Raw genomic sequence first — 16,553 nt, forward strand, 5'->3', positions numbered from 1 at the left:
TGAGAACCCTAAAGAGCAATCTGAAAACCAAGGGGATTCATATAATGAATAACAACCCCTTCCCTTTGAGAATGGTCTTCCAGTCTCTTCTTCTAGTGCAAGTAGCAAAAAATTGAGCAGAACTGAAAAAATGGATTGTGAAACAGACCATTAGAGTTCTGGTGACACAGGAGAATCCAGTTGAAACAACAGGCATTTCAAGTTCTGTACATGAAAGCTATGATTACACTAAATTCTGCTAAAAGTGTGAGTAGAATCTAGAGTTCTGGTGACACAGCAAAGCTTTTGATTGTCTAAGGGCGTGTTTGCCAATATGTATGATTCTATTTTCAAAACAAAAACAACTATCACATCAGTACAAACAATTCTTTAAAAAAAAAAATAAACAAAATCACCTATATTGGCAAACACCCTCTAAATAACAAATTAAGACTTGAAAATGCAGACAGAAGTTTATGATCAATTCTGCTACTTTGGCAAGGATCACACCATAAGAAGAAAAAGGAACTTGATTAGCAACAAAATTGAAGAGAACAATGCCTACAAGACCATACAAATCCCATTTCAAAAGGCTCCCTAGGTACTAGAACCTCATAAATTTGCATGTTATGTTTATAACCCCAAGATTTTAATCAGGTCCACCTCCTTATTCACCACCTATCCCAAGTCTTCCCTTCTCTGAACAATGTAAGTTTTGTTAATTTCCACCTCCCTCTCTAGAAGCAAACAATCTGAACCCAAATCATCCCTTTCTTTAATGCCTTCAAAAGGTTTTGAAGTGTCCTTTACACCAAGAACCTGACCGGTGTTATCCTCAATTGACTCCCTAGTTTCAAAGATTACTTCCCCTACTTCTTGTTCAGAAGTAAGACCAAGGCTGTTGACTTGATGGTCAAGAACATTTTCAATCTCCTTCAAACAAAAGTCTTGAAACAAAGAAAGTAAATAAAGAAATACTTTTTACCCCCCCCCCAACACCCATATAATAAATATTGGTGTTTGGTGTTGGAACCATATATCATATAAGATAGTAGTGTATGGGGTAATGGGGTTATTAATGTGACCTCCCTGTTATAATTTGTAACTTGTAAGTAATACAGACAACTAGGAAAATAAAGGATAACTGGTAAGAAGCCATTGGATCCCTCCCTATCTCCCATAATAGATCTCAAAAGCCAAACTCCAAAATTCTCTTCAACTCATTTAAAAATTTGAGGTTCCTGTCTAAATAGAACCATCTCAAACTTAATCAACTAACATGTTCTTTACACTATAGGTGGTATAGAACTCTGTTTCCCCCTCAATTCTCTCTGAACATGAATCATGGTTCTTTTAGAGTTTTTACTGTTTTCTTTTCCAAATAAGAAGCCTATCGCTTGATGTTTTCCAGGCAAGAGAAAATACACAATTTCTAACTAATACTCTAACTCACCCAGTTTTCATCTATAGAAATTTCTTCAAACTTTTAGCAGTAACAAAATCAACACATTGATTTTCTTTTTGAATTTCTAGGATGAGATTTATGATATTTTTACATTTTCCTTATAAGTATCAGCATTTTCATTAATAAAAATTTATGTGAAAAGGAGTGGAACAAGAAGGCATTCACTCCAAGATTATAGCTGGTATACAACTACAGAAAGATACAGAAATTAATAAAAAATAATACATGTATATTTCAGCCTAAAATAGTAGAAATTGCAAAGAGTACAGAAATTGATAGAAATAAAAAGAATGTATGTTTGAGCCAAAAAATATATCAGACAAAAAACTAGCAGAAATTGCAGAAAATACAGGAATTGATAAAAAATCACAAAATATGTTTCAAACAAAAAATAGAACCTTGGAAAAAAACAGAGAAATTTATTAAAAATAAAAATATTGCATTAAAAAAAAACAGAAATTCAATGGAAACTAAAATCTTATTGACCAACTTTCCCTTCTTCCAAAATCTAAAAAAAAAGGAATATATTCACACAACTTTTTTTGTAGTCGATGGATCCAGGAACCTTATAAAATATGGATACTTCGGTGATCAAACAAAAAAAAAAATCAGATTCTCTGGTGTTTAGAATTTAAAACTAGTGAACATTCTACTGTAGCATTGGTTGCTTGCAACCCCAATGAAATAAGAATACATCATTGTTTAAATAAAAAATAGTTGATGTAATGTCTTAAATTTATTTAAAAAACAGGTATTGCACCATTTGAGAATGGTCACGTAATCAGGCTAAACAACAGTTTACAAGGCTTGGTAATATGTATTATGTAGTTTGAAGTCGGAGCTACTGACTACAACACATTGCTGGTTATGTTCACACAACTGCACTTTAGACATCTTAGTAATGTAAAGGATTACCGATATTCACGATGTGCGGTTAGATAAATCTAAATATCAATATTTTGTGGCCAGTAGATCCTAAATCGTTTGATGAAGAGGCCAAAATTTTTCAAAGCGAATGGTCATGTCCGTATTTTGTGAACTTTACTTGGTTCCTGATCGATTATGGTTGGAGAAAGCATCCAAGTTATCTCAAGGTAAAAACTCTATTTATATAGCACCGAATGGCACATTAGGAATTTCTCCCGTATATTGATTCTCATTCTCAGAGTTTCTGCCTGCACAACATCTGGTCGGAAATTTTAAACCGTAGACCGTAAAATTAATGGAGAAAAAAACATCTGGTCAGATGAAATTGGAACGGCGGATCAACAGGAATAGGAATAGTGATTCTTGCCGTTTCAATGGAGAAAAAAACAGTGAGCAGAGACGACAAGCGAAGCAGCAGCAGCTCAATGGTGTCGACAACAGGGTGGAGGAGGATGAAGCAGCAACAATGGAGGAGAATCAATGACGGAGCCGATGCCTAGATCAAGGAGAGCAGCAACTTGCAGAACCAACGGCAGCAAGATGATGGGGAAGAGGAGAAACGCAGAGAGCCAAGAGGTGATTTCTGGGAAAAAGGTCGAAGAGACGCTCTCAACCTTATATGTTGTGGCCTGTGGGGGGCAATTTTGATATTTTCCTTTTTTTTATCTACTTACCCTCCACTCGGGAAACCAATTTACCCGAGTGTCGCAAGGGTATCGTTTACCCGGGGAGCTGATATCCAGGAAAATTAAACTTACCGTGGGTCCCACATAATTTTAGAATTCGAACACAAGTAGGGATTGACCAAACTCCCCCCCTCACTTCACGAAAAACGAACATGGCCTTAGTGTTGTTGTCAAAAATCCCTTCAAAGCCCAAGCAAGAATAGCTTCTTAAGCCCTTCCAAAGATGTACTTTTGTTGTAAAAAATCCTCTTATTCCACTCCTCCCAAATACCCACACATGACAATATTCCAATAAATCCTGCCTTTCTTCTCCTAACTTGCTGCCCCTTGAGGATATCTCCCCCATAACATTTTGAGTTGTAGACTTGTAGCCTAGCTTAGGAATCAGCCATGCTATTTATCCATTGTTAAATTATCAGCCCTTAAATATTTTCTTGCTACCTCAAGTCCTCAACCCATGTTATTTAAAATGGGGAAATGATCTCATTTTTCGAAATCCCGAAATCACCCCCATTTCTCTTTCAGGTTGGCGTAGTCCAATATTTTGCTAACAACCTGGATTTAGGCCTAGGTTAGAAGTTGAAATTGATATAAAATGTTTAACAAAAAACAGAATTTCATTCATGCGTCGGTCCACATTGGCCACAAGTTCCATAAGATTGAACAACTCAATTGGATTCAATTGTACCACAGTTGTAATCTAATGACTGTAAGCTTAATTAATTACTAGCAAGTATTGAAAAATGTCAGGATCTATTTCCCTGTCATAATCTCTTATTCACATCATACACCATAGTACTTATACATGTTCCAAATCAAGCAAACAACTAGAGAGAACCACCCCTCAGTGCAAGAACGAGATGAAGAACAGATCCACCTTCAATGTTGTAGTCCCGAGCAGTTTTGTCATCTGCAAGCTGCTTACCAGCATAAATAAGCCTGGAAGAAGGGGAAACACAGAAGATGAAGTTCTATTCCCAGAAAGGATCCATATTTATCATTCAACACTTCACATGATGAAAATTGATCAAAAGTTCAAAGCCATCATCAGTGTGATCAGAAAGCTTGAAAAAAGGATTCCATCATCAGAATATGGTTGCAGTCGATAGTAGATTTGACTCGCATGGTTCATAGCTAAGCACCATTTCCAAAAGATTTATAGGAAATTTTGCCAATTTTGCTGAACTGGTTCCCTGGTGTTGAGAAAAAAAAGAAAAAACAAAAAACAAAACAAAACAAAAGCATAGCAAATCTCCTGGGTCCGCTACAGTCGCATAGAACAGTTTATAGTCTCATAGCTCTTCATATTGGAACCAATATTAAATTGGTATGGTTTTAATTGTTAGGAGTCATATTACATTGGTCATTGATTAAAATACTAAGGACACTCAAAAACAAAAGGGAAACAAATCCATCTCACAACACCCAACATTGGAACATAGTGTCAGTCAAGGTGGACCCCTTCTCCCTTGTTTGCGGGGGGGTCCCCAAGCTCAGATGTGTGATATAAGATAGCTTTGTTTTCTCACACAAAGGAGGAAATGAGTAACCTTTTTGTACTCTTATTATCACTTTGATATTTAACTAGGAAATAAAAGTATTCTATTTCCATTGGAGGAGAGAATGGAAAAAGAATTACATTCAAGTGCCAAAAGAAATAAAAAGGAAAAGCAAAAGGATTCAAATTCAAATAACGTAAAAAAAAATCTGATTGTTATGCATCATCTGACTATATTGATTCTTTGATGGATGATACCTTTACATTAACCCATTTCAAATCAGACCCCAATCTGCAATCATCTACTTGTGTAGACACAGTGAAATAATGGGGAGCAAGATCTATTTAGGGATCTTGTAGTTCTGGAATCAAGACACTCCATTACCCTTTTTCTATTAAGACTTGTGAATATCATCACATTGGTTAAACCCTCTTTTTAAGGATTTCAAGGTCCAGAGAAAACAAAGCTCAATGCAGATGTTCCTACTCATTAGCATGACAACACAAACAAAAGATTCACAATCTGATTTGCAAAAATGGTTCATTTGTTAATCTTTACCTACCAACAGTGCAAAGGGAGCATTCAAAAATTTATATGCATAATTCAAGTGAAACTGCAGATCTTGCAGAATTTTTTGCGTTTCTTTTTCCTTTTTTTTCTTTTTCTTTTTTTTTTTTTTTTTGGGGGGGGGTGGGGTCTTACCATCTATCTCTATCAAAGGATAATGTCCTATCATGATGACAAAAAAACTTAAGTTCATACATCAAAACTACAACATATTTGGTAGTACTCTATTAGGATCAGGAGGGGGATTTATTGCCTGAGTTCACAAATAGTTCTAATTCGTAATGGAAATAAAAACAAGAATTAGCTGCTACAAAATCAAGCTACTCTTACAGAGTATAGAATTTATATAGAGAACCAATTACATGGTGCGATTCAAGCGTATCAATACATAAAGAAACAGTGTCAGAATTAACGAAAATCATCTGTTCCAGTTAAAAACAAAAGTAAATACATTTTTCTCTGAGAGAGTGTACCTTTGCTGCACTGGAGGAATCCCCTCTTTCTCCTCGACACGCTCCTTGATCCTTTCAATGGTATCAGTTGGCTCAATATCAATCTCGATTTCCTTTCCAGTAAGAGTCTTGACCTTGATCATGGTTCCGCCCCTAAGCCTCAGGACCAGGTGCAAGGTCGATTCCTTTTGGATGTTGTAATCTGCAAGAGTACGGCCATCTTCCAATTGTTTACCAGCAAAAATTAGTCTTTGTTGATCAGGGGGAATACCCTCCTTGTCCTGAAAAAGCATTTATTTTCACCACCAAGTCAGGGAAGCACAAAAGTAACCATTCCAAGCAGATTACCGACTCAGACTCCTGGACAGGCGTCGGATTCCGATTCATGTGTCCCAGTCCATCGTCCACTGGATATAAGTAAATCCCAAGAACTCCAAACCAGTTCCTCAATCAATCAATGAAAAGAAAAAAAGTATAGAGAAACATACGAAAAGGAAAAGAAAATCAAGTAAAAGTTCGATAGTCGACACAGTACAAAAATCTGACAGTAATAAATACAACAATTTCAAAGTAAATCAAAGAAACCCTAATTACCCAGAACTCCAGAACTCTTCAACAACCATACCCCAAAAAAATACAGGGCAAAGCCCAAAAGAACTCCATTATTTCACAATAATCTCGATATTACTGAGAAAAAAGTACAATAAATCATGAAAAATGATATTTTCTTACTGAAAACCCTAAATTAGAGCCCAAGAATAACTAAGAACCACAAAATAAGATACAAAACGAAAAAGAAAAATAGAAATCACGTGTAAAGTTAGCAGCGAGAACCCTAGCATCATTGGAAAATACAAATGCAGAGCAATAAAAAACAGCAAAAGAAGGGGAAAATACCTGAATTTTGGCTTTAACATTATCGATGGTGTCGCTGCTTTCGACCTCGAGAGTGATGGTCTTTCCCGTTAGGGTTTTCACGAAGATCTGCATCTTGTTACTTGTGCTCAGACGAATGGAAAATCTCCAGCAAAGAAAAAAAAAAAAAAGAGACACGGACGTAAAAACGGGGCTTGAATCCTTGAGATATGTATTTGATTTGTGGCGGCATTTATACGCAACTACGGATATGAAAACGGGTCGGGTTAGAGCCGAGATGTTAAGACTTAGGAGTGATGGACGTGGACCCTTACTGATGGTAAATGGAATGCAGCCCGAAACCAGGATTTCTGATTAGGAGTCAAATGTGAGACAATATGAGTCAGCGTTTTTAATATCATGAAAATATTTATTGTAAATTAAAAATACGAAAACCAGGGATATAAAGGATGCGTGCCGGTGTGGTGAGTTCGGATCGGCTGGGATATTCGCAATGTGTAGCTGGGTGGATCAGTGAATGTGGCCAGCTATCTCTTGTGATCAGCATATCCAAACTTGTGTGTGGTTAGATATAACTAACTTTTATTTATCTACAAAAAAAAAACTATTTTATTAGTGATGTAGCACAATCCGGTCACTCCTAACTTGTGCTTGCGTGGCTCCATAGAGGTACCTGAAACGAGAGGAAAGAAGAAGAGCTCCCAGAGGGTTTCCCGGCAGGAACGCTCTGATACTTAAGTTAGTATTGTTCCTTGAGAATAAGCTCCTTATAATTGAATTCCGTTGCTTTAGGCCCTCTGACTTCTGATAGGGCAGGTATAACCGCCACTGTCAGTCTGCCACAGCTGTTACAGGCAGGGCTGAGGGGGCACGCGCGGGGCTGTCGTGCAGGGTACATGTTTGTCAGGTGTGGGACGCCTTTCTAAAGGTGGCAGGCATGGCGAGGGAACATGCTTGCTGCTCGCAGGTTTGTCGGGTGCGGCGATCGGGCAGGAAGCCCTCCTATGGTATATCGAATTGTTCTCTTGCGAATTACCCCGAGCTGGGTTGTCCTTTGAGTGATGGGTTGCCTGTAGCCGGTTATGCTGAGCTAGCCGACTCGAGGTCTTTGTGCCTCCGTCCAAAGAAGAATCGGTGCATTCTTGCTTGGGAGTGGCCTGAGGTCCACCGGGAGGAGCTCTGGTCTCAAAATGGGTCAGGGTGCCCCGAACTCGGGACCCCCCGAAGTGCCTTAACCCCCCGGGGAGGAGGTGTGGGCAAGGTGGCTTTCGACGAGTAGTTTACCTGCCGAGTTGCCATGCTGAACTCGGTGGAACTTCCCCTCCGAGGTGTGCTCACGTCCGTTGCACTGTCATGTTGAGTCACTGTTTTGAGCAAGGTCATGCCCACGTGTACCTAAGCTACGAGGTCGGGCCAAATCACCCTCAATCAATTCCCCCCCACTCCCTTTTCTCCCATTTGTTTTGAGGGAAATAGAGGGATGGGATGAGAAAAATGTAGAATGTCAAATCCCAAAATCATGGAAAAACTCAAGAAACCACTATTACCAGCGCAGGGAGTGGGGGGCAATTGATTGAGGGTGATTTGGCCCGACCTCGTAGCTTAGGTACACGTGGGCATGACCTTGCTCAAAACAGTGACTCAACATGACAGTGCAACGGACGTGAGCACACCTCGGAGGGGAAGTCCCATCGAGTTCAGCATGGCAACTCGGCAAGTAAACTACTCGTCGAAAGCCACCTTGCCCGCACCTCCTCCCCGGGGTTAAGGCACTTCGGGGGGTCCCGAGTTCGGGGCACCCTGACCCATTTTGAGACCAGAGCTCCTCCCAGTGGACCTCAGGCCACTCCCAAGCAAGAATGCACCGATTCTTCTTTGGACAGAGGCACAAAGACCTCGGGTCGGCTAGCTCAGCATAACCGGCTACAGGCAACCCATCACTCAAAGGACAACCCAGCTCGGGGTAATTCGCCGGAGAACAGTTTGATATACCATAGGAGGGCTTCCTGCCCGATCGCCGCACCCGACAAACCTGCGAGCAGTAAGCATGTTCCCTCGCCATGCCTGCCACCTTTAGAAAGGCGTCCCACACCTGACAAACATGTACCCTGCACGACAGCCCCGCGCGTGCCACCTCAGCCCTGCCTGTAACGGTTGTGGCAGACTGACAGTGGCAGTTATACCTGCCCTATCAGAAGTCAGAGGGCCTAAAGCAACGGAATTCAGTTATAAGGAGCTTATTCTCAAGGAACAATACTAACTTAAGTATCAGAGCGTTCCTACCGGGAAACCCTCTGGGAGCTCTTCTTCTTTACTCTCGTTTCAGGTACCTCTATGGAGCCACGCAAGCACAAGTTAGGAGTGACCGGATTGTGCTACATCACTAATAAAATAGTTTTTTTTTTGTAGATAAATAAAAGTTAGTTATATCTAACCACACACAAGTTTGGATATGCTGATCACAAGAGATAGCTGGCCACATTCACTGATCCACCCAGCTACACATTGCGAATATCCCAGCCGATCCGAACTCACCACACCGGCACGCATCCTTTATATCCCTGGTTTTCGTATTTTTAATTTACAATAAATATTTTCATGATATTAAAAACGCTGACTCATATTGTCTCACATTTGACTCCTAATCAGAAATCCTGGTTTCGGGCTGCATTCCATTTACCATCAGTAAGGGTCCACGTCCATCACTCCTAAGTCTTAACATCTCGGCTCTAACCCGACCCGTTTTCATATCCGTAGTTGCGTATAAATGCCGCCACAAATCAAATACATATCTCAAGGATTCAAGCCCCGTTTTTACGTCCGTGTCTCTTTTTTTTTTTTTTCTTTGCTGGAGATTTTCCATTCGTCTGAGCACAAGTAACAAGATGCAGATCTTCGTGAAAACCCTAACGGGAAAGACCATCACTCTCGAGGTCGAAAGCAGCGACACCATCGATAATGTTAAAGCCAAAATTCAGGTATTTTCCCCTTCTTTTGCTGTTTTTTATTGCTCTGCATTTGTATTTTCCAATGATGCTAGGGTTCTCGCTGCTAACTTTACACGTGATTTCTATTTTTCTTTTTCGTTTTGTATCTTATTTTGTGGTTCTTAGTTATTCTTGGGCTCTAATTTAGGGTTTTCAGTAAGAAAATATCATTTTTCATGATTTATTGTACTTTTTTCTCAGTAATATCGAGATTATTGTGAAATAATGGAGTTCTTTTGGGCTTTGCCCTGTATTTTTTTGGGGTATGGTTGTTGAAGAGTTCTGGAGTTCTGGGTAATTAGGGTTTCTTTGATTTACTTTGAAATTGTTGTATTTATTACTGTCAGATTTTTGTACTGTGTCGACTATCGAACTTTTACTTGATTTTCTTTTCCTTTTCGTATGTTTCTCTATACTTTTTTTCTTTTCATTGATTGATTGAGGAACTGGTTTGGAGTTCTTGGGATTTACTTATATCCAGTGGACGATGGACTGGGACACATGAATCGGAATCCGACGCCTGTCCAGGAGTCTGAGTCGGTAATCTGCTTGGAATGGTTACTTTTGTGCTTCCCTGACTTGGTGGTGAAAATAAATGCTTTTTCAGGACAAGGAGGGTATTCCCCCTGATCAACAAAGACTAATTTTTGCTGGTAAACAATTGGAAGATGGCCGTACTCTTGCAGATTACAACATCCAAAAGGAATCGACCTTGCACCTGGTCCTGAGGCTTAGGGGCGGAACCATGATCAAGGTCAAGACTCTTACTGGAAAGGAAATCGAGATTGATATTGAGCCAACTGATACCATTGAAAGGATCAAGGAGCGTGTCGAGGAGAAAGAGGGGATTCCTCCAGTGCAGCAAAGGTACACTCTCTCAGAGAAAAATGTATTTACTTTTGTTTTTAACTGGAACAGATGATTTTCGTTAATTCTGACACTGTTTCTTTATGTATTGATACGCTTGAATCGCACCATGTAATTGGTTCTCTATATAAATTCTATACTCTGTAAGAGTAGCTTGATTTTGTAGCAGCTAATTCTTGTTTTTATTTCCATTACGAATTAGAACTATTTGTGAACTCAGGCAATAAATCCCCCTCCTGATCCTAATAGAGTACTACCAAATATGTTGTAGTTTTGATGTATGAACTTAAGTTTTTTTGTCATCATGCTAGGACATTATCCTTTGATAGAGATAGATGGTAAGACCCCCCCCCCCCAAAAAAAAAAAAAAAAGAAAAAGAAAAAAAAGGAAAAAGAAACGCAAAAAATTCTGCAAGATCTGCAGTTTCACTTGAATTATGCATATAAATTTTTGAATGCTCCCTTTGCACTGTTGGTAGGTAAAGATTAACAAATGAACCATTTTTGCAAATCAGATTGTGAATCTTTTGTTTGTGTTGTCATGCTAATGAGTAGGAACATCTGCATTGAGCTTTGTTTTCTCTGGACCTTGAAATCCTTAAAAAGAGGGTTTAACCAATGTGATGATATTCACAAGTCTTAATAGAAAAAGGGTAATGGAGTGTCTTGATTCCAGAACTACAAGATCCCTAAATAGATCTTGCTCCCCATTATTTCACTGTGTCTACACAAGTAGATGATTGCAGATTGGGGTCTGATTTGAAATGGGTTAATGTAAAGGTATCATCCATCAAAGAATCAATATAGTCAGATGATGCATAACAATCAGATTTTTTTTTACGTTATTTGAATTTGAATCCTTTTGCTTATCCTTTTTATTTCTTTTGGCGCTTGAATGTAATTCTTTTTCCATTCTCTCCTCCAATGGAAATAGAATACTTTTATTTCCTAGTTAAATATCAAAGTGATAATAAGAGTACAAAAAGGACAGATCTGATAATGGGGATCTCCAAGAACCAGTCAACGAACTCTGCTTTCTCAGCTTCCAACCTTAGATGGTTCTCATGTGGTCGGCTGGACTAGATTCACATGAGAAGCCCTAGCTTTGATACCAAGTAGAAGTTCAGGACTGTTATCAGTCTTGAACCCTAATGGATTTCAAGGTCGAAGATAAGAAGAAAGGTAAGAGGAAAGAAGAGGAAGAGGGAGGAGAAGCAGTAGAACACAAGGGTTGAAAGGAGGAGCAGAAGCTTAATGTTCTGTCGCCGCCACTTTAATTAATATTTATAGGTTATGCTCATTACATGGAAAGGACAGATCTGCCCTTAGTCTTTACATAACAAATAGAGCAAAAAATAAGACTGAAATAAATAACAACTGAAACAACTAAATGACCAATAGCTAACCCTAGGTAGACTAGAACATCTTCTACCCTACGAACACAGTGGGGCCGTAGCTGTGGGGCCCATATCAGTGTTCTCTACATTCTAAAAATAACACACTAAACCAATGCTTTGAAGAAAGAGGTCAATAGATTCTGTAGTACTCAAGATTTAGGTATCCTTTGTTGGATACAAAAGTGGAGGATGTATTTCTCTACTTGCTGAAGCGGAGAGCAGTGCACCAAATGAAAGATGGTTGAAGCAGCATGCTTCTAGGGGCATGAACTAGAAATATGGATTAAAGGAAATATACTCCTAAAAGGGGCCATTGTAATGGTAAAATCCAAGGTTGTCAAGTGTGAGAATGTGGGTTCGAGTCTGAGAGCAGCAACTTTGTGCAAAAAAATATACCAAATGTTAGGAGTGTATCCAATCCACCCTTCCTAAGATCCCAGATATCTGGGACCAACATTGGGCATGGGTCTCCACTCCTAAAAATTAAAGTTCACGGTTATTCCAAAAACAATATACTCTTGAAATTTTCAATTATTTAGCCATTAAGAAGCCATTGTTTGGTGCAGTGGTAAAACCTTGCATTACTAGTGGTGTGAGAATGTGGGTGAGTCTGAGAGAAAGACCACACTGCCTAGGTTCTTTTCTGGTCCACCCCACCCAAGACCAGAGATAATGGTCCTTTTCCATTTCATCAAGTTCCATTGTTTGCATTACTAGTGGTGTGAGAATGTTTGTCGGCTATAAACACACACACAGAACATTTCCATTTCATCAAGTTCCAAGTTCAATCTCCTATACCTACAAGCTTCTACCAACATAATAAGGACATAACTGCGAAGAGAACCAACCATAGAATGAAGTGCGTTTTTTTTTCCAAAATGAGGCGAGCTTTTCTCAAACTTGAATTTGTGTGAAAACTAAAAGGCAAGAAAAAGGATTGATTTGATGTGAAAACAACAAGAGAGGTATAGAAGAGAGCAGAAAAGAAAGAAGAATGATAGGGGTGCCAAAAGTTCTAGCATCCGCCCCCTTCAACACTATATATAAATTCAATGAAGGATACAATGGCCATTATACCCCTGGCCGCCCAAAGAAAGAAAAATAGCAACATTAAATAACATTCTAACAATAATAACAGATAAGAACTAATATGAGAAACAAATAAAGGAAACTCGTAACAAGCTGTAAGCAGAAATGCAATAATCAATAAAAAATGCATTAAAATAGAGAATATATATTACCTCTTCTTTTAAAAAGATATATGATACCGTTAATTCTGTTTTATATATAATATAATAAGAAAAAAGTTCATGACATGTGAAAAGGCTAGTAAGCCTAGTATAGAACTGTTTAAACCCTTTTTGCTAAATTCTCTAATATACTAATTACTATCAGTTTAGAGAGGTCAGTTCTATAGTTGGTTACTTAGCCAAAAATGACCTTGAGAAAAGATGCAAATATTAAATGAACTCTAGCCTTCCGCCCTTTAGGTCCAGTAAGAATGCTTTCAAGGGGTATTAAGGAATGGTTATGAAAGATGGTTATCTGCAAATTTTGCTTAGTAATAGTATAATAGTATCATTCTATTTTTACAACAAGAGAGGTGGAGAGAGAGAGAGAGAGAGAGAGAGAGAGAGAGAGAGAGAGAGAGAGAGAGAGAGAGAGATATTGAAAGGCAACCTCCGATAAGGGTCCCATAGTAAGAGAATGGCATCAATGAAAAACAAAGTACAACATAAATAAAGAAATAAGGTGAGGATAGAATAAGCTGGATTTGGTACGGTTCTAGTTCACATTTTCTTTTTCTTTTTTTTTTTCTGATAAGGACGATTCTAGTCCACACTGTTAGAACTTATCTTTGATAAATCAGCATCTCTAATTAAAGTAGATGGAACGTGGTTGTGAAAGCCTAAAAGGATATAAGCGAACCTACGCAACAGTTGAGGGCCTCTAAGATGGAAATTCACAAAAGAAAGCCTAGAATTTTGGGTTAATTATGGCGAGCAGCCATCTAAGAGAAATCACTTTGTGCAAAAAAAAAATGCCGAAGGTTAGGTTTGTATCCAGTCCATTCCTCCCAAGACCCAGATAGGTGGGACAAACATTGGATAATTAACTTTTATTTAGCAAACAGACAGAATTAGAGTTGAAGCACAGTAATGTCTTCTAGTAGTTGACAATGAACCATATCAAACATAACCAAAAGATTGTAATATTTGAAATCGACAAATTATGATTCCATTCATCAACAAGCAATTAATTGAAGAACCCCAAGTATCATCCATTTATCATCTATCTAAAAAGCAAGTAAGGAAAAAGGTATGGGATTATGGATGTTCTGTTGAAGCATAAGTTGAATTGATTGAACAGGTGCTGAGTGCAGATTGTAGAGAAACAGAAAAAGGATGGAGCCCCTGGTAGAAGGAGAGAGCGAACCCATGTAGAGAGAGAATGCGAGCTGGCGAAGCCCCTAGTTTGTTTTAGAGAGAAGGGCTCTTTTATCATTTATGGATACTGGAGGGAGAGAGAGAGAGAGATGTCGGTTCGAGACTAAGAGAGACCGAGAGGGAAATTTAGGTTCTTCTGGGAGAGAGGGATAATGAGGAGGACAATCAACACGCACGCTGTATGCCGACAGTGGATAGAGGAGGAGGAAGACTAGAAGAAGAAAGAAAGAAAGAAAAAGGAAGACCTGGTTGCAGGCTTGCAGACAATCTCCTCCTTCCGCATCGATCTTCTTGTTCTTCTCCTCCCACGTCAATCCCCTTCTTCCACTCCCTTAGGCCTCACCAATGTCCTTCTTCTATGCCGACCAAGACCGAAAAAGCTTCCGAATAAAAATAAAACCCTCCGTCAAGGCGAAGGCGTCACTCTCTAGTCTCTACTCGACACAAGTGTTTCTTTCTGCTGTTAAAAAAGAAAAAAAGAGCACTTCTGCAACTTGGTGCAGAGAGGGTGATGAGATACAGTGTAATGCATCAGCATTGATCGAAGTCGGACCATATATAAATGGTGTCCATGATTATTTTACCTGCAACATTTCGTCATTTTCAATTGGGTGGAGCCCACCTAACACCGAGCCCTAACCTCATGAAGTGATATCACTGACGTAGGTTTTCCTGACCATGTTGTTCAATGGATTAGGGCTACCCTACACTTTATGGTGGAGCCCAACAAGGCTTTTTCCCTAATAGTTGGAGACTCCGGCAAGGACCCTATGTCCCCGTATTTATTACTCTTGCTTGTACCTCATTATAATAAAACAGCCATAGAGTACAAAAAGATATAACAGTTCAGGTCTAATTAAATTTTGGTTGACCAGATCTTGAATCCATTCAGGTGGATATTGGATAAATAATTCACTCTTTTAGATCTTTATTGGTTAGCATGCAAGTAGCAATATTACAAGATCTATTTATATGATTAAAAGAAATTGCTAGATCTTTAATCAGTAAATTAATGTTTAAATATAAAAAGTTTGCATCCAAGACCAATTCCAAGTTTTTGTCTTTAGAGCCTGAAAGTTGGCAGACTGATTCCACTTCTATATCTTCCTCCTTGTACATACTTAAAACCTCGAGACTGTTGAGTATTGCTATTGCTTCAGCTTGAATGGGAGACAATGCTGTAGATTTGCCAAAAACTACAATTATGACCGCACCAACATCATTCCTAAGAACTGCACAAAAACCTAAACTACCAGGACACAAAAAATTTCCATCCACATTCATCTTGAGCTTCCATGTTTCTGGTGCTTTCCAAAAAGAAGATTTCCTCTCACTCAGGTTTGGATGTTGAGGTGAAGAATCTTAGAATCCTATTGGGGAAGTCATTACTCTCTCCTTCTACATCCTATAAGAAATTGCAAGTGTAACTCTAGGAATTGGGTCAGTATTCTCAAAAATTTTATTGTTCCTATCTTTCCATATATTCCATAATAGAATAAATGAGAAAGCGAGTAATTCGTCTTTTCTATCTATGCTTGTTAAGCATAAATCTACCCAAGTTGAAAACCAACCATTGAAGGATATGCTCGATCCATCTCTTACACCCATAAAACTTAGGTGAGAGCCAAACCAGGTAGCTTTTGCATATTCACATTCAAAAAGGCAGTGCATTATAGTTTCAGTCTATTGGTTACAAATTGGACACAAGCTATCATTCGAAAGTTTTCTTTTATAGAGGTTTTCTCTCACTATTAGGGCATTTTGAGAACATTTCCAAATAAAGTTTTTTTTTTTATTTTGGATCGATTTTTGCTTTCCATATTTCAGCCCACAGCCTTTTCCCCATATTTATTGTATTCAGAGGGGTCAATGTCCCAGTAGCTTGGTTTACTATTTTGAGAAACTAAAGTTTAGTACCCATTTTTAACTGTATAAAACCCTTTTGGATTAAAAGTTCATTTCAGTTTATCCTCCCAATCTCCCCTAGCTAAATTTATACTCATAATATTTTTAGCAATTTCATCTCTGAAATTTTCCTCCATCACTCTTGTATTCCACCTTCTACCCTCCACCATCATGAAATCCTTTACCGAAGTCAACTATGGGCTATTCGTTCTAGGCCCTATAATTTTAAATGGCTCGACCTGTTTTAACCAAGGATCATCCCATATCCTAACTTTTGTACCAGAATGTATAGCCCAATGGGCCCCCTTCTGAATGACCTCTCTAGCTGCAAGCCTGCAACCAAACTTTGCCATCCCCATGAACCCCTAGTAGGCAGACTGTTAGTCAGGAAATTTCTCCCCTTAATGTATTTGGCTTTGATGATCTTAACCCAAAGATTATTTTCTTCATTACATAATCTCCAGGCTTGCTTTGCTAGCAATTATAGGTTATAACTATA

At 38.7% G+C, this 16,553-nt stretch overlaps 2 protein-coding genes across 2 annotated transcripts in view; one reads left to right on the forward strand and one right to left on the reverse strand.

Moving 5' to 3' along the window:
• Positions 1-3,655: 3,655 nt before the first annotated feature.
• Positions 3,656-6,634, reverse strand: LOC148864163 (ubiquitin-NEDD8-like protein RUB2). The gene is made up of 3 exons (XM_088977108.1): positions 6,473-6,634; positions 5,597-5,856; positions 3,656-3,996 (listed from the first exon to the last, which is right to left on the reverse strand). Exons 1-3 carry the CDS (start codon positions 6,563-6,565, stop codon positions 3,885-3,887), a joined length of 465 nt encoding a protein of 154 aa, XP_088833234.1. The 5' UTR covers positions 6,566-6,634; the 3' UTR covers positions 3,656-3,884.
• A 2,477-nt stretch (positions 6,635-9,111) lies between these two features.
• LOC148864164 (co-chaperone protein p23-2-like) overlaps positions 9,112-16,553 on the forward strand; it is a 28,296-nt gene continuing 20,854 nt past the window's right edge. Inside the window, exons 1-2 of the mRNA XM_088977109.1 lie at positions 9,112-9,429; positions 10,046-10,305. Of these exons, the coding sequence (XP_088833235.1) occupies positions 9,337-9,429; positions 10,046-10,305 (353 nt within the window). The 5' untranslated portion in view covers positions 9,112-9,336. The remainder of the gene's footprint in view (positions 9,430-10,045; positions 10,306-16,553) is intronic.

The sequence above is a fragment of the Nelumbo lutea genome, chromosome 3, assembly GCF_056320005.1.
Source record: "Nelumbo lutea isolate HS-2025 chromosome 3, American lotus-T2T, whole genome shotgun sequence".
NCBI lineage: Eukaryota > Viridiplantae > Streptophyta > Magnoliopsida > Proteales > Nelumbonaceae > Nelumbo > Nelumbo lutea.

Bases quoted from the DNA above. Each gene is read 5' to 3' on its own strand.
- LOC148864163 (XM_088977108.1), bottom strand. From the start codon at position 6,565: ATGCAGATCTTCGTGAAAACCCTAACGGGAAAGACCATCACTCTCGAG. The intron at 5,857-6,472 runs GTATTTTCCCCT...ATGCTTTTTCAG, and splicing joins ATGTTAAAGCCAAAATTCAG to GACAAGGAGGGTATTCCCCC. The intron at 3,997-5,596 runs GTACACTCTCTC...CCCTTCTTCCAG, and splicing joins ATTCCTCCAGTGCAGCAAAG to GCTTATTTATGCTGGTAAGC.